This window comes from Physeter macrocephalus, chromosome 2 (genome assembly GCF_002837175.3).
Source record: "Physeter macrocephalus isolate SW-GA chromosome 2, ASM283717v5, whole genome shotgun sequence".
NCBI lineage: Eukaryota > Metazoa > Chordata > Mammalia > Artiodactyla > Physeteridae > Physeter > Physeter macrocephalus.
In genome coordinates, this window is record NC_041215.1 from 138,689,260 (window position 1) to 138,711,994 (window position 22,735).

A 22,735-nucleotide genomic window follows, 5' to 3' on the forward strand; every position below is an offset into this window, starting at 1 on the left:
GTCACCCACGGTTTTCACACGCGATGTCTAGAATTCAAGAAATTCAACAGAAGGGATGAAAACTAGGAGACAATGGAAGGACATCTTCAAAGCAAAGAAAATAACTGTCCCCCTGGCATTCTGGCTGCAGTGAAAATACCCTTCAAAAGTGAAGGCAAAATAAAGACATTTTTAGACAAAAAATCCACAGAGAATTCACCACCAGCAGGACTCCCCCCTTCTTTACACAAAACACTAGAGGACGTTCTTCAGGCTTTAAGGGAAATGGTGGAAGCAGAGATGCAGGAACAAAGGAAGAGCAACAGGAGGGTAAATGTATGGAAGACTGTGCACAACCCAGACGCCGTAAGTGAGGGTTAACTGTCATTTATACAGCCCTGTGGGGTCCAGTGTGCATGCGCAGTTACAGCACGTGACAGCAGAAGCAGGGGCGGAGGAGGACACAGAGTCAGTGTCCCACGTCCCTGCTACTCAGTGGGCTCCAGGCACCAGCCCCACCTGGGCGGCTGCTGGAAATGCAGAGTCTCAGGCTCCGCCCCAGACACGGTGCCTCAGAATTGCCACCCTGGGCCCCAGGGGCCACCCTGCGTGGCAGTCTGAGCGACCCTGTCCTAGGTCCTTGCCACCGTCCACGGGTGTCAAAGGTCAACACGCTGTCCTCGCCACGGTAACCGCTGAGGACTGGAGGGCTGCAGAGGGCAGGATGGGAGGGCACAGCCCCAGACGAGGCAGACAAACGGAAAGCAGAAAGCAGACGGGTGGTGGGCCAACATCCTCACGCTGGACTCGCTTCTTCAACTCCACAGCCTTTGTTCTGGAATTTAACTGAGAAACAGTCAAGGCTCTTACCCTTGAAACCACTCTGCAGAGGAAGCAGAAGTGCAGTGGAGAGAAACAAAGCCCGTGTTCCCCGCGCCACGGGCCACGCGCTCAGCTTCCGCGGGACAGCGGCCGCCTGTCCTCAGAGCCCGCGGCCCGCGCGCGGGGGGCCTGTTCCCCGGACACCCCACCGCCGACGCGGGACACTGGCTCTCGCCCTCACGCCACACGCCCAGCGCAACACGTGCAGGGGGAGCGCAGGCGGGGGCAGAGGAAATGCCTCCCCGGGGACCTGAAGGTGGGCCCCCCGCCCCCCGTGAGCCTTTCCACGTTAAAGGGAAGACACTGCGTTCTCTCTCACACGGAGCCCGCCCGACGGGCCGAGGCTGCGGTCACACCCGAAAACCAGCACCTGAGGACGACCTGGCTTCTCGTGCGGCCCTGCGTCCCCCGTCCCGCCTCCGCGCTGCCGCAGCAGCTGCTGGCCACGCCGCAAGGACACAGCCCATTTCACCGCGTGCTGACCCGAGGGTGGCCTCTCCCTCGGCCTTCGGCTCTGCTTCTTTGTGCCGAAGTCTGTGAACGTCCGGTAACAGCCACCGGGCAGCAAGACGCAGGGCAGCCAAAGGCGGGAGACAGTCACGGGGGTCTAGACCCCATGGCGGAGAAGCTGGTCCCCCAAGACCTCCCCAGTCCCAGCGAGAGGGTGTGTGAGGGCTGCCCGGCCGCGGAGCGCACACTCGGGGCTCTGTTCACCGTGGTGCCCTCAGCGACGTCACTGCTACTGCAGCGTCTCCCCGTGCCCGGGAATCGCCTGTTAGGTTCCTCTGGGCCTGGCGGCCTCTTGGATGAAATTTCTTGTGCTATTTTCCTCTTCAAATGAAAGTCATTTGGAAGAATTTAAAGTTGAGGCAGGTCGTAGATGACTTCGCTCAGGCTCAGAACCAGACCTCTTGCAGCGCCCACGGCCTCTGCTGACAGTGATCCTGAGGTCATGCCAAGTCTACCCTCAGGATGAGAATCCACCTGAGCTGCAGACTGACCCTTGTTTAAACAAGCTGGGGCTGGAAGCAACTGTTTGCCTTTAAACCCTCAAAGTGGAGCCTGTTGGGGCCCCTGGGTAAGCAGAAGCTGCGGGAGCCGCATTCTGGAGAGAACCCCGCACAGCTGGGGCCCAACTCCGATGGCAAAGGCAGGTCAGGAGGCCAAGGAGCCTCTGAACACAGGGACAGAGGCCATCTTGACAACGACACGAGTTCTTACTTTACCCAAGTGTGCTTACTTTTCCTCGACTGCAAAGACCAAAGAGAAATATGACTGTAGAGAGAAGCTTGATGTGAGAACTTCTTGATGTTTTAATGATTTCTCAAACTGTTTTTTTTTTCTTGTTCCTGTTATGTCTTGTCCAGTAGGGAAAAGGTGGAGAAGGAAAGGCCAGGAGAGAGTTAGATGGATTTGACTTTGTTTTAGGTCCTAAAATAAAAAAAACCAAGAAGCCACCCCATACAACACTTGAGGCATCAAGGAGGGGGCTGAGTCACGAAGACAGGGGCTGAGTTTGATAAACAGGGACATCAGGACACTGTCGGAGAATTACAGACAGTGCAGGTCTCACGTTTCTCTCACTGACTTGCAAGAGGGAGGGCATATGTACATGCCCAGCTGACTCACTTCACTGTACAGCAGAAACTAACACAACATGGTAAAGCAACTCTACTCCAATTAAAAAAAAAAAGAATTAGAACAGATGCAGGCTGCTTGCTGCCAATACCGGCTCCTTTCCCCTCCTTTGGCCCCTGCTTTACTGGGATACAACTGACATGTAATACTGTATAGGTTTAAGTTGAAACATGATGATTTCATACATGCGTATATGGCGAAATGTTTACCACAATAAGGTCAGTTAATACATCCGTCACCTCACAGTTACGTCTTTTTCCTCTTAGCAAATTTTAGGAGCACTGTCAACTCTAGTGCCACACTGTCAACTCTAGTGCCACGCTGTCCATCTTACACCTGGACGTTCATACGCACTGAGCAACATCTGCCCATTTCCCCCACCTGAGCCCCCCGTAACCAGCATTCTACTCTGTTTCTGTGAGTTTTCTCTCTTTTTAAAAAATTTCACATATACTGGGCTGGCCAAAAAGTACCTTTGGTGTTTAAGTAAAAATAAAAGACACATTTTTCATTTTTACCAAGAACTTTATTGAATGACGTTTTCACCCTTTTGTTCCACTACCTTCTGACATTTTTCAGGCACCTTCATAATTTCATCTTCCCAAAACTTTTTACCTTTTTGAGCAAAGAACTGTTCCAGGTGCCTTTTATAGTCTTCGAGGGAACTGAAATTTTTTCCATTAAGAGAATTTTGTGAAGTCCTAAATAAATGGAAATCCAAAGGTACAATGTCTGGTGAATACGATGGATGAATCAGAACTTCCCAGCGAAGCTGTAACAGTTTTTGCCTGGTCATCAAAGAAACATGCCGTCTTGCACCATCCGGATGGAAGATTATGCGTTTTCTGTTGACTACTTCTGGACACTTTTTGTTGAGTGCTGCTTTCAGTTGGTCTAATTGGCAGTAGTACTTGTTGGAATGAATCGTCTGGTTTTCCAGAAGGAGCTCATAATAGAGGACTCCCTTCCAGTACCACCATAAACAAAACACCACCTTCAGACCGGCCTTTGGTGTGGTTGGTGGTGTTTCATTTCGCTTGCCCCACGATCTCTTCCATTCCACATTATTGTACAGTATCCACTTTTCAGCACCTGTCACAATTTGTTTTAAAAACGGAACACTTTCATCACATTTAAGTAGAGAATCGCACGTGGAAACACGGTCAAGAAGGTTCTTTTTTTGCTTATGTGGGACCCAAACATCAAAGTGATTAACATACCAAGCTGGTGCAAATGATTTTCAACGCTTGATTTGGATATTTTGAGTATGTCGGCTATCTCCCACATGGTATAACGTTGATTGTTCTCAATTGATGTCTCAATTTGATGGCTATCAACTTTGACTGGTCTACCTGACCGTGGAGCATCATCCAGCGAGAAATCTCCAGCATGAAACTTTGCAAACCCCTTTTGACACGTTTGATCAGTCACAGCACCTTCTCCATATACGGCACAAATCCTTTTTTTGCATTTCGGTTGCATTTTTACCTTTCTTGAAATAATAAAGCATACATAATATGCTCAAAATGTTGCTTTTTTCTTCCATCTTCGATATTAAAATGGCTATACAAAAATTCACCAATTTTGATAAGTATTTACTTATTTATTTATTTGGCTGCGCTGAGTCTTTGTTGCTGCGCTTGGGCTTTCCTCTAGTTGCGGCGAGCGGGGGCTCCTCTTCATTGCGGTGCGCAGGCTTCTCATTGCAGTGGCTTCTCTTGTTGCAGAGCACGGGCTCTAGGCACGCAGGCTTCGGTAGTTGTGGCACGCAGGCTCAGTAGTTGTGGCTCGCGGGCTCTAGAGGGCAAGCTCAGTAGTTGTGGTGCACGGGCTTAGTTGCTCCACAGCATGTGGATCTTCCCAGGCCAGGGCTCGAACCCATGTCCCCCTGCATTGGCAGGCGGATTCTTAACCACTGCGCCACCAGGGACGTCCCAGTAAGTCTTTTTTTAAATGCATGCTGGTATGACAGCTGTCACACATAATCTAACAAAATTGTTTTGAATGAAGTTAAAGACAGCTAAGTGCTAGTAGAGCCCTCTGAAGGAAAAAAATGAATGAACCTTTTGGCCAACCCAATACAAAACACTCCAGAAAGAAATTAAAGAAGACATAAATAAATGGAAACACATCCCATGTTCATGGATTGGAAGACTTAATATCATTAAGAAACAAATACTATCCAAAGAGACCTACAGAATTAACAAAATTCAAATAAAAATGCCAATGAGGCGGTTTGTAGAAATAGAAAAATCCATCCTAAAATTCATATGGAATCTCAAGGGCTCTCAACAGATTTCAAAACTTACTACAGAATGACAGTGACCAAAACAGTGTGACACTGGCATAAAAACAGACATATAGACCAATGGAACAGTTTTGAGAGCCCAGAAATAAATCCTTGCATATGTTATCAAATGATTTTCAACCAGGTTGCCAAGACCATTCAATGAGAAAAGGACAGCCTTTTCAATAAACGGTGCTGGGAAAACTGGATATCCCCTCGCAAAAGAATAAAACCGAACACTTACCTAACATTAGTACAAAAAACGAATGAACAAAAAAAACCCTCAAAATGAATCACAGCCTTGAAGGTAAGAGCTAAAACTATAAAAACTCTTAGAAGAAAACATAGGGCAAGTGTAATGATATTGGATTTGGCAATGACTTCCTGGATACCAATTTATAGCCAATGAAGAAAAAGCAGACAAACTGTAATTCATGAAAATTAAAAACTTTTGTGCATCAAAAGATACTATTTACAGAGAAAAAAATACAACCCACAGAATAAGAGAAATATTTTCCAATCATATATCTGATAAGGGATTCATAAACAGAATAACAGAGAACTCCTAAACTTCAACAACAGCAAAAACAAAAAACAAACAACCCAATTCAAAAATGGGCAAAGGATTTGAATAGACATCTTTACAAAAACGATATACAAATGGCCAAGAAGCACATGAAAAGTTGCTCAATATCACTATCGTTTAGGGAAATGCAAATCAAAACTACAATGAGATACCACCTCACACCCATTAGGATGAGTGATATCAAAAAACCAGAAAACAGCAAATGATGAGAACGCAGAGAAATTGGAACCCCTGCGCACTGTTGATGGGAATGTAAAATGGTGCAGGTAAAGTGGGAAACTATGGCGGGTCCTCAAAAATTAAAAATAAAATTAACCACGTGATCCAGTAACTCCTCTTCTGGGTATACACCCCAAAGAACTGAAAGCAGATCTTGAAGAGATATCTGTACACCCATGTTCACAGCAGCATCATTCACAATAGCTAAAAGGTGGAAGCAACTCAGGTATCCATTGATGGATGAAATGGAAAAGCAAATGTGGTCCATCCATACACTGGCATACTACTGAGCCTTAAAAAGGAGGGAAATTCTGACACAGGCTACAACATGGATGAACCTTGAGGACATTGTGCTCAGTGAAATAAGCCAGACGCAAAAAGAAAAATAACTGTATGATTCCACTGATATGAGGTACCTAGGTAGTTAAAATCAGAGAGATGGAAAGTAGAGAAGTGGCTGCCAGGGGGTCAGGGGAGGAGAGGACAGGGAGCTACTGGTTAGTAGGCCCGAGTTTCAGTTTTGCAAGGTGAATGTGTTCTGGAGATGATTAACAATGTGAATGTATTTAGGTGTACCCTTAAAAATGGTTAAGATGATTAAATTTTATGTATCTATTTTTCCACAATAAAAAATACTGAAGAAGAAAAAAAGTTGGGGGTGAAATAAACTCAAAAGAAATATTGCCAGACCTATACTACAAGAAATGCCACTAACGCAGGTTCAGAATGAAGGGAAATGATACCACAGGAAACTCTATAAAAGGAGAAAAGAGCAACACAAAGAGAAACTAGGTGGGTAACTATAAGAGATTACTCCCCTGCCCCCCCCACTGTAATTTCTTCAAAAGTCAACCGATTATTTAAAGCAAAAATCCTACTGTGAAGGTTTATAATGTATGTGGATACTTTTTATATGTAAAAGGTATGATGACAACAGCACAAAAGGAGGATAAATGCAGTTCTACACAGCTGTAAGAGTAACACACATGTGAAGTGGGAAATGTAACAGTGTATCACTGATTATAAACAGACTTTGATAAATTTAGCATGCATACTGTTAGCCTTAAATCAACTATTAAAAAAAAGATACAGTTAAGCTAATAGAAGAAATAAAACAGAATGCTAAAAATACTTAATAACCCAAGAAAACATACTAAAGGAACAAAAGAGGAACAAAGCCAAGAAAGAAGTAAAGCAGACAAATCAAGATGGTGGATGTACAACCACCCATACAAATACTTATGTTAAACATAAATGAACTAAATACTCCAATTAAAATACGGAGTTTTCTGACTAGAGGAAAAAAGCAAGACTCTATAAGAAATGTACTGTAAGTATAAAGACACAATTTGAATGTGAAAAGGGTAGGAAAAAAGATATACTGTATAAATGATAAGCATAAGAAAGCAGGTGTGGTTACATTAGTATCAGACAAAGCAGACTTTCAGGTATAGTATTACAAGCTATAAAGGACATTTCATAAATATAATACATATATTATCTGCATGCATCTAAATTACAGAGCTTCAAAGTTATGAAGCAAAGATGGAACCAAAGAAAGGAACTGAAATATCTTCAGTCATACCTAGAGATTTTAATACCTCTCAGTAATTAGATACAACCAAGAACCCCCCACCCCCAAATCCGCTAGTATACAGAAAATCTGATGATATTATCAATCAGCTTGACCTAACTGGTATTTTCAGTCCACTACAGCCAACAATTGTCAAATACTTATTCATTCTGAGTGCATATGAAATATTCACCAAGTTAGATCATATACGGGGCATAAAATAACTTTCAGGGCTTCCCTGGTGGCGCAGTGGTTAAGAATCCTCCTGCCAGTGCAGGGCACATGGGTTCGAGCCCTGGTCCGGGAAGATCCCACATGCCGCGGAGGAACTAAGCCCGCGTGCCACAGCTACTGAAGCCTGCATGCCACAACTACTGAAGCCCGTGCGTCCCGAGTCCATGCTCCGCAATGAAGAGTAGCCCCCTTTCACTACCACTAGAGAAAGCCCACATGCAGCGATGAAGACCCAACGCAGCCAAAACTAAAATAAATAAATTTATTTAAAAAAAACAAAAAAACAAAAAAAACCTTTCAAACAGACCACGTTCTCTGGGTTTTATAGAACTGAATTAGAAATCATAGCAAGAAAATCCTCCAATAGGTGGAAAATAAGTAACATTCTTCTAAATAATCCTGTTCAAGGAAACAAAATCACTGGAGAAATAAAATATTTTGAGCAAGGATAAAAATAATAAAAATGGGTTAAGGACTTCCCTGGTGGCGCAGTGGTTAAGAATCCGCCTGCCAATGCAGGGGACACGGGTTTGATCCCTGGTCTGGGAAGATCCCACATGCTGCAGAGCAACTAAGCCTGTGCACCACAACTACTGAGCCTGTGCTCTAGAGTCTGAGAGCCACAACTACTGAGCCCTCGCGCCACAACTACTAAAGCCCATGTGCCTAGAGCCCGTGCTCCACAACAAGAGAAGCCACCACAATGAGAAGCCCGCACACCGCAATGAACAGTAGCCCCTGCTTGCCACAACTAGAGAAAGCCCGAGTGCAGCAACGAAGACCCAACACAGCCAAAAATAAATAAATAAATAAATTTATTTTAAAAATGGATTAAATATCAATGATCCAAATTTTTCCTTTAAGAAGCCCCCTCCCACAAACCAAACAAACAAACAAAAAAAAAAACAAAGAGGAAGAAATTAAACCTGGAACAATTAGAATAAAATAAATAATGACACAAAAATTTTCCAATTTACATACTTTAGTAATACATAAATCCAGTAATATAAAAAATGACAGATCATCACAATCAAAAGGGGTTTATCTGAAGAATGCATGGTTGGCTCAACATCAGAAAACCTATTACTGTAATTCACCATAAGCATCTGTCAGAATTTAATACCCATTTATGATTTTTTAAAACTAGCCACACAACCATATATAATAAACAAGGATTTACTGTATAGCACAGGGACCTATATTCAATATATTACAATAAACTATAACTGAAAAGAATAAAAAAAAGAACATACACATATATATGCATAACCAAATCACTTTGCTGTACACCAGAAACACAATATTGTGTTATATAAACATAATATATAACATATATGTTATATAATATATAATATATAATAAAACAATTATACTTCAATAAAAAAACTAGCAAGCTAAGAATATAAGGAAATATAATTTTGAAAGAATATCCATAAAAAACCTACAGCTAACATCACACCCAGTGGTGAAAGACTGAACACCTGCTCCTAAGACAGAGAACAAGGGACCCACGTCTATTCCCACTACTTGTACTGAATACTACACTGGTGGTCCTAGCCAGTGCAGTTAATGCAGGAAAAGAAATAAAAGGCATCTGAATGGAAAAGGTACTGTCTGTAATAGCAAATAATATGATTGTCTATGCAGAAAATCCTAAGGAATTTGTTAAAAAACTACTAAAATAAATAAGTGAATTTAAGAAGGTTATATGATATAAGATCAATCTACAAATATCAATTTTATTTCCATATACGACAAACAAATAATTGGAAAAACTTTTAAAATCACTTATAATAGCATCTAAAACCATGAGATTAGGAAAAATTTAACAAAATATGTGTACGGCTTGTACATTGAAAAACAATTTAGGGTGGAAAAAACCTAAATAAATTTAGACATTTACCTGATACTGATCACAAGACTAAGTTTGCTGAAGATGGCAGTTCCCCACGTGCATCTAGAAACTCAAGCAATCCCAGTAAAATTTTTTTCTAGAAATTCACAAGCTGATTCTGAAATTCATATATGGAAATGAGAAAGATCTTGGATAGCCAATTTTGGAAAAAGAAAAAGAAAAAAATTGGGTAACTTATATTACCCGATTTCAAGGATTAATACAAAGCTATCGTAATCAAGACAGCATGGTACTGCTGTAAAGACAGCTTAGAGATCAATGGGGTAGAACAGAGTCCAGGAAAAGAGCCACATAAATATAATGAGTTGATTTTCAATAAAGCCACCTACATACTTCAACAAATTAAGGATAATTTTCTTTTAAAAAAATGGTGCTGGGCGACTTCAGTGGTGGCACAGTGGATAAGAATCCGCCTGCCAGTGCAGGGGACACGGATTTGGTCCCTGGTCCGGGAAGATCACATGCCGTGCAGCAACTAAGCCCGTGTGCCACAACTACTGAGCCTGCGCTCTAGAGCCCACAAGCCACAACTACTGAGCCCACGTGCCGCAACTACTAAAGCCCGTGCTCCACAACAAGAGAAGCCACCGCAAGGAGAAGTCTGCGTACCGCAACGAAGAGTAGCCCCTGCTCGACACAATTCGAGAAAGCCCATGAGCAGCAACGAAGACCTAATGCAGCCAAAAATAAATAAAAATAAAATTGTAAAAAAAAAAAAAAAAAAAGAAAGAAAGAAAGAAAGAAAATAGTGCTGGAACAACTGGATATCTATCTAGGAAAAAATGAAAGCATCTTGACCCCTACTTCACACCATACAAAAATATAAATTCCCAAATAATAAACCTTAAAGTAAAAGGAGACACTGTAAAAATTCTTGAAGAAAATGCAGGTGAAAGTGTGTGTTACGCAAAAAATGTTAAGACAGGGTACAAAAGGCACTAACTGTAAGCGAAAAAACCGATAACAGAACTTCATCAAAAGTAAAACATTTTGTTAAAGAAACGAAATGTTAAGTTTTAAGTTGAGAGCACAGTTTTATCAACACGGCTACCTGATAAAGGACTTGTGTCCAGAATATGTAACAAACTCTTACAGCTCAAAGATAAGGCAAACAAGCTGCTGGAGAAAAAGGACAAAGGATCTGAATGCTCACGTCATGAAACAAAGAATACAATGGCAAATAAGCACGTTGCAAGGATGAGCCACATCATTAGTCACTGGGAAAATGTAATTAACACCACACTGCAATGCCACTTGGTAGCCACCAGGATGGCCTAAGTTCAAGGCCCAGCCCGGGAAAGGGTGTGGGGCAGCTGGCCCTCTGTGTGCTGCTGCAGGGCAGGGGTACAGAGTAGCAACAAGAACCATAAAGCACTTAAGACTTCACCATGGAGTGTCCAAGGCCTCTATGGTTGACGCCATAAAGAAACCAACTTTGGTATCTACTGAAATACACCGAACAAGATCCGAAATCCCTGCAGCGCACCCCCAAGCGGCTGTGCACGCTGGCTACCTGAGGGGTCTCTGGCGCCCATCACGTGAAAACAAAAGTAAGAGAAACTAACGGTCTACACATAAAAAAGGAAAGCTGTAAGAGTACAAGAAAATGGAAGAATAATTTTATCCTTTTGGAGCAGAAGACATCTTCCTCAGCAAGAGCCCAAATTCAGACGGCATTTAGGAAAAGACCCCGAGAGGCAACTAGAGAAAGATGTACAGCCTGTGGGTAGAAGACATCATGAATCAGGCTAACCTAAGCCACTGGATGGGGGTGTTGTCACAAATACAGCAGACAACAGGTTAACATCCACAGAACATAAAAAATCTCCCAGAAATCAACAAGAAAATGACACCTCGCAGAAAAACAGGCAATGACTTTGAACATCAAGTATCGGAACAAGAAATACAAACAACCAGTGAGCACAAAGAATGCCCCCTCACTCATAAGTTAAATTTAAAACACCAATGAGATACCACCTTTTACTTATCAGATTAAAAAAATCAGAAATCCTAAAAACACACCGCACTGGTCAAGGAGTAGGGAACAAGGTCCCCCCCATGCAATGCTGGTGGGGACATTAATTGTTCAACCAACCCGAGGACAGCCAACCGCGCACGAGCAGGGATAGATAATCACATCATGGCCCATGTGAGCGCGAGAAAGAACCAGTTGACTGGAGACAGCCAGGCCTCCAGGATGGAGTGCAAAGGCAGGGGCCCTGCGGTCCGCCCCGGGCTCACCTGCTCCACGTGGGGCTCCTTGGCGAAGGAGATCCTGGCAATGGAGTGGGATGCGATGCACAGCTCCTGCCCGTTCACCTCGCCCTCCTCCACCTCCACGATGCCTGCAAGGGACACCGTCAGTCCACACCTGCCCGGGGCTCCCGGCTGCCCTGTGCTGACCACCCTCCTTTGCAGTCAAGGGCTCAACCAATCTGAACGTCGCGGCCATCGAGGCAGTAACTGCCCAGTCACCTGTGATGACCCCCCAGGTATCAAGAGGGAAAAGACACAACTCCTCCTGCAGCTGGGGCAGGTGATCTATGAGGGTTGCCCTGACCCTGGCCCTCCCACTCCCCCCAGCGATCTGACAGGAGGGACACGAGGCCAGGGGAACGGACGCCCCTCTGGCTGCCCACCAATTTCCAGGCTGCCAACACCCTGGGCAGCTCGGCTGGCCCTGATTGTCCACCTGCTTCCAGGAAGTGAGCGCTCACTTGAGCCAGTGAGCAAGGTTAAGGGTCATGTACTTGGGTGTTGAGTAATTTCGAATTCATGAACCTGGTTAAGTATTTTAGGATGAATTCCCCCTGGGGGCAAAGCAAACTTCCAGACAAAAGTTTTGCTCCCTGGTCTAGGTACCCCCAGAGCCCCACCTGCATGGGAAGCTGAGCGACAGCACAGATGTGAGCGCAGAGGGCCAGAAATGAAGCCGGCCTGTTCCCACAGAGCTGCGCCCGCAGCGCCCGCCTGCCGGCCCCCCACTCTCCAGCTCCCCCTGAGCCATCCAAAGGCCCGACACTGTCCACCCTGAAACGCACCCATGGGGCCACGCCTGCGGTCGCACAGAAACTGGGGGGCAGATGCCACCCCACCTGCTGGCAGCATGCAGGGCACGTGGGTGGAAAGCAGGCCGGCAAGAGGAGTACCTGTGTTCTGGGCGCTGACGAAGGCCACCTTGTTGGTGTCGGGCTCCAGGCGGATGAAGCCACACTCCCTGTGCATGGGCTTGTGGGTGTCCGGGTGGAAGGCGTTGAACCTGGACGGGTAATGCGACAGGTGAAGCCCAGGTACCCAGTGCCCACCAGAGCACATGCCAGACTTTGGGGCCCGCCCCCTCCTCACTTGGCAAGCGTCCCACCCCCTGACCGTGAAGCACTGCGTGGAAACACAGTCACATGTAAAGGACGCTGTGTGGAGACACGGGAGACGGCAGGTGTGGGCACCCCCGCCCCCCGTCTCTCCTCCCTACCCACCCTCCCACCACGGCCTTTTCAGCCCGAGCACCGCACACGCTTCTCAGCCTAAGCCCTCCAGCAACACAGTAAAGTCCCACCCAATGCCAGGCCTTCCCGCTTCTGAGCTATTATCTTGCTCAGGAGTCCAGTTAATTCACAGGGTAGGAGAAGAGAACAGGCGATGGGTCAGCGTCTTATCACCCGACACCACTGCAAATTCACGGTGGCGAGTAAGAGCTACCCCTTGACCTGAGAGCGCCGACTCACAACTTCAACACCAATGCTTACAGTCCTGCCAGCACCACGTGTGGCAATCTACTGCTGCCACGGATGAGCTTCTGACAGGCTGGTGGCGTGGCTACGGCTTACACGCCCTCTTGCGGCCACAACCCCTCACTGAGAAATACATCTACTACGTACACATAGACCACGACATTGACCAAAACACGTATTTTCTACTCTATTTCATTTTTCTTTAACGTTAGTCGCAAAACTGAGTGACCAGTATTAAAAGAAACTTAATTAATGCTAGTCATAAATGTCTCTAATGGGTTACACCTCAGAGTTTAAAAAGACTGCTTTATATTAGGGGTTATTCTGCATGATCCAGAATTTCCACCTTTTGTTTATGCGCAGGATATTCTTCCCCTTCGCCCATTCAGTCAAGAATAATGCAAAAAGGCATGAGACAATATATCCTCCGCCGCCTCCCTACCAACCCACGCCCCGGGGTGCTCCCCACCTAGCCGCCCTGCACTGCGACCTGCTTCTTCAGGAGCGGCAGGGAAGTGCTTCGCTGCACGCGAAGAATCTGAGAACCACGAGACACCAGCTTCTCTGAGCCCTCGGCTGGCTCGGGGCGAGGACTAAATGAAAGCCGGGTCCCCTATTTTCAGTCATCTTGGGGTGACTGATTCCCACACAGGAATACCGCCGGAGATGAAGGATTTAATTGAGCACACGCACTTCTCTCCACGTCTGGATGACCGAGCCTGAGATTCTGTGGTTACCTTCGCATTGTCTAAAACACAAGAAGGTACCATCTCCACCCAGAGTGTGTCTCAGGTGCCAGTGCAGGGCAGGAAGAGGGCACCTTTCTGAAACAGACCACGAGGCGCCCTCTGTACCTTCCCACCTGGCGTTCACCTGTCCCATGTCAGAGAGCAGAGCGGCGGGCGGACTCACGAGAAGTTCAGCATGGGCTGGCCCACGTGCGAGATGTGCGCCTCCTCCAGGTACTGGAAGGGCTGCAGGGTCGGGAAGGTGCCGGCTCCCGGCGGGTCTGACAGCCAGGTGCCCAGCATCCAGGACAGCGGCTCCACCACAGGGTTCATTCTTGGGGGCTCTGAGGACAGAAGGAAGAGAGCGTCAGCGGCTGCTGCCAGCGGTCCCTGGGGAGCTTTGTGCGGCTACTCACACCACTCCGTACTGGGGCAGGCCCCAGTCATACAGCTCACCCTGCGGGGCCCTGAACACGCCACCAGCCACCTGTCAAGAGAGGGAGAAAAAGGCCAAGCAGTTAGCAAACGTCACCTTGCCAGACGTGGCTTTGGAGCCCTGCAGCACCTCGACGCAGAAGAGGAGAGGGCCTGGAGCGCAAGGAGCGGCCAGAGGCCCCGGGGCCTCCGAGGGGGCTGGGAGAGCGCGCCCCGGCACGGCGGCCTGCTGGCGACGGAGGCAAAGGGCAGCAGGATCGCGGGGAGTGGAGACTCCGGGGCCAGCAAGGCGTGAAGAGCGCGCCCTGCGGGCCGGACACCACTGAGGACCCAGCTGCCCGGCAGAAGCCGAGCGTCTGCACCAGCAGCTCCCGGTGGGCCTCCTTTAGACCGTAACCCAGAGGGAAAGGACCCACGGTCACTGAAGAGCGAGGGACGACAGCATGGCCTTGAACGGGGAGGAGCCAGGTGGAAAGGCCCCGGGGACAGCACCGTGGCCGTGCCCACTGCCAGGGGCTCCCAGGCGGCAAGCCCAGCCCCACGCCCCACTCCTACCCGCCAGCAGTCAGGGGATGGAGCCTGGCTAAGGACCACGTGCTGCTGAGCGGCCTTTCAGAAAGGGGCTCACGCCCGCCGTGTACGGTGGACTCGCCCTGAGACCATGGGAAGGCGGGGTTGCAGCCCGCACCTGGCCCACCGGGGCCACAGGGACAGGTGGTCTGAGTCCCAGATGCAGCCAAAATGCTCTTCCCGGTACACCTGCTTCCCACACCTTGTCACGCCTCAAACCCAAGTTCTTTCAAGCAAACAGCGCAAGCGGGACTAAGCAAAAGCAGAAGAGGAGAGAGGTCGGTGTCAGCTGAGCCGCGTGGGAGGCTACACTACTTTTTTTCCTTGGCCGCACCATGGGGCTTCGGGATCTTAGTTTCCCTACCAGGAGTCGAACCCGGGGCCCCGGCAGTGGAAGCGCAGACTCCTAACCACTGGACCGTCAGGGAGTTCCCAAGGCCACACTACTGATTTCTGGGTTCTATCAACAAGCTCCGAAATGCCAGAGCAAAGGAACCGCTCCCCAGTCACACACACCAAAGGGACGGGAGTTCCGGAAGCATCTCAGCCTCTAAAATCACACAACCTTCGACTAGATTGAAAGCAGTCTGGGAGAATGACACCCAGGGGAAAAGGAGCTCGAAGGGCTCTGGTGGTGGAGAAGCGACAGACAGCATCTAAGAAGAACTGGGGACCACGGAGGAGGGCCGGGCTCCCGGCCAGGCCTGGGCATGCGGCGCGAACCGGAGGGTGGGAGGGTGGGGAACAGGGGCTCACACCTCTGACCTCTGAGCCTCATGAGGCCCAAAATGGGCAGGCTTCGGGGGGTGGGGCGGGGTGAAACTCCCTTTCTTTTCCAACCTGGCTATCTCTTCCGGTACTTCCTCTTCAAACTGCCCGTGGAAAGTTAGAAAGCGAGGATGGCAACACTGGAGCTTTGACCGATCAAACCTTCATAATTAGACAGCAAAAGAAATTTAAGTCAGGCTTCTAATTACCATCTTTGAAGGAAGTAAAGAACAGAGCTTGCGAATCAACAGTCTGGGCTCCAGCAGACCCTGCTGCTGACTCTCGGGGACACGGGGCTCATTCATTCCTCTGTGCGACGTGCCACACGATCGTCCAGGGAGAGGGGCCCAGCAGCCAGCGGGCGGGAGACAGACACTCGTCCCGGTGAGGGGAGCCGGCTGGACACAAGGAGAAGTAGAAGGGAAGGGGTGGAACCTCCCGGACACTAGGTGATGAGCCAGAAAGGGGCTTGGGGGCTGTGGGGACCTTCTGCAACCGTACTAAGCGGGGCAAGTTTGGCCCCTGGTGGGCGGGGAGAGCCTGCACTGGGGACCGGGGCCGGCGGCGGCTCGGGAGGGCGGACCAGGCGGACAAGCTGCGGACACAAGTTCCCACATACACAGGCGGGCTGGCCTTGCTGGGCTGGAACAGGCAGCCAGTGTGTCTGGGGAGGGCCGGCTGGGAGGGTCTTGTGAGCCCCTGCACGGGCTCCGGCCTTGCCTCTGAGCAGAGCCTGGAGGTCTGAACAGAAGGGCTGAGGCCTCTGGCTGCAGGAAGCAGCTGGTGGCAGAGGGTGGCCCCCGCGGCCGCGAGGTGGCGGCAGGAAGGGCGGGAAGCCAGGACCGGGCGGCAATCCTGCCCTCGGAGCACCCGAGAGAGACGAAACACGCCCACTCGAGACCTGAACATGAGGCTTATCTGGGGCACCCCAAATGTCCTCCGACGTCGAGGGGATCCAAAGATCATGCAGACACAGAGTGCAACTTGGACACAAAAAGGAAGGAAGCTCTAGATGAGGATGACCTTGAAAACGTGGACGACCTTGAAAATGCACGCTGAGAGAGGGAAGGCGGACGCCGAAGGCCGCTCGGTGCACGATCCGGTTTGTAGGAAATGCCAGAAGGGCAGGTCCACAGAGAAAGCACAGCAGCGTTCTGCACAGCAACACGGGTGGCAGGCTCCCCAGGGACGCAGGGAGGGAACGCGGATCCGAGGATCCTGAGGCCACCAGAGCCCTTCCTGCCGTCCAGGTACAGGCCGGGCCGTCCAACACTGAGCCTGTGAAAGGTGGCTGGTCCGCTGAGACACGCTCTAAGTGTAAGACACACACTGAATTTCAAAAACTCAGTCCAAAAAAAGGAACTTCAAGTAAATCAGCAATTTTCAAGTATTGGCAGTTACACGTTGAAATAATCAAGTTTTATATAATATTGAGTTAAATAATTTACTAAAGTTAACTTCACTTGTTTTTCTTTACCTTTTTAATACATTTAGTAGAAAAATTTAAAATTAGGTAGGAACTCAGGCCACATTCCTGTTGACAGCACTGGAAAGGCCAGTTTTCAACACTCAGGGAATGCTGTCCTGTGAGTTCCCCCGAGGGTGTTCCTAGAAGACAGACTTCACCAAAAGGCGATGTGAGATGATGGCAGAGGAGTCGCAGTAAGTTCTGAACGCGTTCCACGGGACAGCAGAGGTGAGCATGGGCACGGGTGGTGGGTGCCCCAGCCGCACACACAGAAACCGCGGGAGGAGCAGGAGCCCGGGGGGCAGGGCAGGTCTGCCGGTCCCTCAAGGAGGGTCCATGGCCCCAAGGCTGCCCAACCAAGAACAGACCACGTGGGAAAGATTTACCTTAAAAACAAAACACAGCAGGCACGCTATAAAGCACTAAGACAGAACTAACACCAAATACGCCTGAAGTCACATGTTAAAAAAACTCTTCAGAATGAACCACAAAGCAAGATCCTCAACACTTGCTGTAAACAAAAGATGCACCTAAAATAATTTGGAAAAGCATCAGAAGGAGGGGCAAAGGTAAGCAGCAGGAAATCAGGCATCATGACCCTAAAATCAGGTAAAATGAAGTTCAAGCCAAGACGCATTCAAGCAGATAAGGAACAGCTTCTCAGAACGAGAAGGGCGCAGGTCACCGTGGAGATTATCTGTGAATCCGCATGCATCGAACGCGGCAGCAATGCTTATAAAGCAGAAATTACTGAAGACATTCAGATGTTGACAGAAAGAAACTAAAGGAAATCTCCATTCATGTCTATGTCCAAGTAAATAATATTCAAATAACGAAATAGAAAGCTTATACAATATAATTAACGAGGTGGTTCTAACATACACTGAATTTTGTAGCTTAAAACTAAAGAATACTCCTTCAAGTTGCTCTGAAAGACTCATGAAGACTTACCTTATAAGGGATCAGAGAAAACCTGTAAGTTTCAAAAACTATAAAGAGTTCCCACCACACTGTCTGATCACAACGTGAAACTAGAAACTAAAATAGTACAGATATTTCTTAAAAACACGCCACGGGGCTTCCCTGGTGGCACAGTGGTTGAGAGTCCACCTGCTGATGCAGGGGACACCGGTTCGTGCCCCAGTCCGGGAAGATCCCACATGCCACGGAGCAGCTGGGCCTGTGACCCATGGCCGCTGAGCCTGCGCTCCGCAACGGGAGAGGTCACAACAGTGAGAGGCCCGCGTACCGCAAAAAAAAAAAAACAAAAACCAAACCAAAAACCAAACACACCACGAGACGCCAGACACAAAAACGTACACATTCCACGACTCCACTTTTAAGAACGTTAGACCAGGCCCGCGGATCTATGGGAGGGGGGAGTCAGAAGGCACCAAAGAGCCTGGGGGTGCTGGCTGAGGGCTCTGCACCCGTCAAACCTCATCCAGGGGACACCTAAGCTGTCTCACTCATGTAAATGCTACCTCAGTAGAAACATTAGGAGGTGAAACTTCCGCAAAACAAACAAGCATCAAAAGAAAGCAGAGATGCCCGCCTTTCCCTGGCCTGCTGGCTGTGCGACAGCAGCACCGGGCAGCTTCGCCTCCTGGGTCTCGGGTCCCCGCAGGGGGACTGCTGCCCCGCAAGGACCGGCTCTCCGTTGCACATACTCTGGTATTTTAAGAGAAACCAGAAATATTGACTTTGGGGGTAAAATATCCCAATTTCTAAACATGTGTTCAAATTAAAACAAGAACATGCTGTGGTGAGTCTCACCCCCTCGTCCCCAGCGGTCCCAGTCCATGAGCTGTCACAGCCTTGGCCTCACGACACAGGGCTTGTGGAGGGCCCGGCGCTCCCCTGGCCCCAGGGTCAGGGCTCGTGCGTGCCCCCCTCGCAGCCTCTTGTCCCTTCTCTCTTCCAGCCCGAGTGAGAGGCTGGTGACACCAGTGACCCTCCTGCAACCTGAACCAATGGCTTCCAGAGTGTCAAGGGACATTGCAGCTGCCCTCAGCTAGTTTCTAAGTGAGGAAGTAGGTTCTGCAGTCTGAGATGCACAGGGACGCTGCCTGAGTATGGACAGGCCCGCTGCCCTGATGTCAGCATGAAACCAGCAGCCTGAACAGTGCGGGAGGAACAGCCACAGGACCTGCTGGGAGAGGCCTGTAAGGACGCAGTTGTGGCGGTCCACGAGGAGAGCACAGCCGGTCCAGCGGGAGAACGGGGCTGCAGAGCCTGCGAAGTCTACCTGCAGGGATGCTCCGCCGCCCCCAGCCCCCAGGGGCCCAGGCACTCGCCGCTACACCAGCAGCTGGAAGGTGGGGGGAGGCGGAGCAAAGACGGATTAAAGATGGACCTGGGGGGTCTCCAGTGCACCCTCGTTTGCTAGGAGGCAAGAGAGGATGTGTTGTTGTTGTTGTTTTGGTTTTTTTTGCGGTACGCGGGTCTCTCACTGTTGTGGCCTCTCCCGTTGCGGAGCACAGGCTCCGGACGCGCAGGCTCAGCGGCCATGGCTCACAGGCCTAGCTGCTCCGCGGCATGTGGGATCTTCCTGGACCGGGGCACAAACCCGCGTCCCCTGCATCGGCAGGCGGACTCTCAACCACTGCGCCACCAAGGAAACCCAAGAGAGGATGTTTTTATAAGAAACTCCAGCAAGATGCAGGAACTGCCTCAGGGACATGGAGACGAGACAGGAGGAGCACAGGTGGAAAAGGGCTCCACGGAGGGTCCTCTGAAGGGACAAGAGCCCAGCTGCCCTCGAATGGGTAGGACGGGGCATGGGGGCGGCTGGCTGACATACGCAGAGCCCAGCTGGTCCCGGGAGAGTTGGGCTGGTGGGCCTGAGGCGGGCCCGGACCATGCGGTTTACACCTGCAGGGTCGTGGGACAAGATGGCAGGGCTGGCCGGCGGCCCACTACCACTGGTCCCACCTGGCCTCCTCGTTCCGGGGTAGCAGCCCCGGGCCGGGTCTGAGCGAAGGCTACCACCCACCAGGCTCAGGCAGGGGAGGAGCTGGGTGTGCAAACCACAGCCAGGTGAGGCGAAAGGTGGGGCTGACCAGTCCCAGGGATGGGGACCAGGGAGGTGGCCAAGGGGACTGAGGGTGGAAGTCAGACACCTGGAGAAGAGTCGCCAAAACCAGAAAATGGGAAGCGAGGCTTAAGATGCGACGTAGGTTAGGGAGTGAATGAGGACAGAAGGTGGGGGGGCGGGGGGAGAAGTCCAGGCGCGGCCGGCATCCCGGGGGGTTGGCACTATCAGGGCGGCGGTGTGGGCCCCACGAGCCAAGGTGGACACTGCCACCAGCACAGGTCAGAACCACCAAAGAGGCGGACTCAGCCAGGCACAGGTTCCTGGAGAGAGGGTGGGAGGGTGTTTCAGGAAGAGCAGGCGGGGTGGGGTGACAGCTGAGGGCCTCGCTCCCCGCCTCCAGGAGATTCAGCCCCACACGCACTCATCAGGGGACTCGGCAGGACCGGACGGTGCACACGAGGCCACGTGGAGCCTTCCCAAGCCGAGGTTCCTTGAGTCCTCAGGAAACTGAAGCCCTCGCTCAGGTGTCGGCTGTCACTGAGCAGGGAGCTAACGTGATGAACACTGTCATCACACTAAGAAAGTGGAAGGGGCAGCAGTGTGTTTATAAGGCTGTATATTAAAAAAGACTAGAAAATTCTAAGATGACTCTTCTTTTAAAAGCCAGAAGAAACACTGTGAGTAGAAATGGAGCGCTTGCTTGGAAAGGAAGGAGCACGCTGTTAAATAAACGTCAGCAGACTCCTGGTGCGGCCCGAGCGCATTGTTACAACCCAGAAGGTCCGACACCTGGCTCTGCTCCGAGAAATGCTTCAAATCCAGTCCTCCTGGCTTGCTGTCACTTGCTCCTAATCGTAATGAATTTCAATGTGGACAAGGACAACAGTCAACAGTTGGGTGTGGGCAGGTCCCCGAAGGTTGGCTGCCCCGCCCTGCCCCCACCCGGAGCTGCCACCGCTGGGGAGCCACTGTCAGCTCCTTGTTTGCACTGAAATGCTGCAGGGCAGAAAGACCAACAGGATACTTCTAAAATCCAAATGTCAAGTGACGTGAGCCTATACATATGTCAGAATCCATCCAGCTATATCCTTAAGATTTGTGTATTTAACTCTATATAAGTTATACTTCGTTAGAGGAACAAAAATAAAATGAATTTAAAAGTCAAACAAATGAGAAGTCTAATAAATAGGAAATCTAGCCTACTTGTCCCTTTCAACCTCTTCAAGGAAATCAGACAGGCTTTTCTATGCATTTTTTTTCCTGATTTCATTTTTCTTTTATTAAGATCTCAACCAAAATGCAAAAACAAAAATTTAAATTTTCTCCAAGAAATTTAAATTTTCATTTTTTTTGGCTCAAGACAGTGAAAGCAGGCTTACCCATCCCTAAGTTTTCTACCCTCCGGACACCGTCAAGGTTCTTCAAGGTTGTTTTCTGCCAATACACGGGAAATGTTTGCACCTGGCTGTTAGCAGCTTGGCAGGAAGTGACTGCCAAACCTGAAGGATGCATTCTGGGAACTGTAGTTCCACGATAAAGGGGGTTTCCTCAGGAGAAAGTGGAAGACAAGGACAGACCAGAGATGACCGAATCTTGGAGCTGAGAGGGGCTCTGGAGGTCAAGGCGAGCTTATGGAAGTCAGACAGGCCAGAGGGGCGAGCCGTGGAGCAGAGCGAGGGGTGGGGCCCACACCCTCTGCCGGACGGCCCTGCACCCCACACCCTCTGCCGGACGGCCCTGTTCAGCAGGGACAGCACGCGGGCCAAGCACGCAGCAAACGCTTTCTGGAGCACGCACTCTGGAAACTCCTGCCGTGTCCCCTTCTGTGTCTCCTGGCAAATGTGTCAGCAGACAGGCCCAGGACCCCCAGGGCGGGAAATGAGCACACCCGTCCACTGGGACCTAGGGGGATGCCTGCCCGGTGCCACCCACGCCCACATCGCTTTGCATTGATGCCAGAGTTCCCGCCAGGGCACAGAGAAGATGACGCCAACTGCACACACATAAGGTGCAGAGCCCAGGTGGCCCAGCCAGCGCTGCTGTCCCAGGCAGAGAGGGCATACACGCGGCACACATGGTCCGGCTGTTTCCCACTGGACGGGCACCCCAGGGGAAGCTGTTCTTTTAAAATGATGGCAAGGCCCTCACTTCATCACCCAGGAAATGGAAAGGCACCCACGCACACAGGGGGAAAAAGGAAATGACAGAAAATAGAGCATGTTTTCTGTAAAATACAAAAGACATAAAAAGAGGCCAAGTTATTATTATTTGTGGATAAATGTTATGGTTGGTTACCTAGTTAATCCAAAAGTCTCAACTGAGAAACTATTAGAATTAATAAGTGAATCTGTTAAGGTGGCAGTTACTAAAATGGGCAGCTTTCCCGCAAATTAAACTCAACAGGGGAGGGGCCGCCATCTTCCACTCTGACACGTAGAGCTTAGAAGTCATAACTCCTGTCTTTACAAGAAAAACACTGGGGGCTTCCCTGGTGGCGCAGCGGTTAAGAATCCACCTGCTAATGCAGGGGACACGGGTTCGAGCCCTGGTCCGGGAAGATCCCACATGCCACAGAACAACTAAGCCCGCGTGCCACAAATACTGAGCCTGCGCTCTAGAGCCCGTGAGCCACAACTACTGAAGCCCGTGAGCCACAACTACTGAAGCCCGTGTGCCACAACTACT

The 22,735-nt window shown here is 49.5% G+C and overlaps 1 protein-coding gene across 6 annotated transcripts in view; it reads right to left on the minus strand.

Moving 5' to 3' along the window:
* The window catches only part of THAP4 (THAP domain containing 4), a 43,327-nt gene that overhangs the window by 1,337 nt on the left and 19,255 nt on the right, over positions 1–22,735 (minus strand). For 4 of the 6 annotated variants that reach the window (XM_055091087.1, XM_028483572.2, XM_024124649.3 and 1 more), the window contains 3 exons: positions 13,957–14,116; positions 12,463–12,572; positions 11,555–11,658 (listed from right to left, as the gene is read on the minus strand). In XM_055091087.1, the coding sequence (XP_054947062.1) occupies positions 11,555–11,658; positions 12,463–12,572; positions 13,957–14,105 (363 nt within the window). In that variant the 5' untranslated portion in view covers positions 14,106–14,116. Of the gene's footprint in view, positions 1–11,554; positions 11,659–12,462; positions 12,573–13,956; positions 14,117–16,568; positions 16,807–21,429; positions 21,538–22,735 lie in introns of those variants that run through there. The other 2 variants (XM_007127816.3, XM_028483588.2) reach the window with 2 other exon arrangements.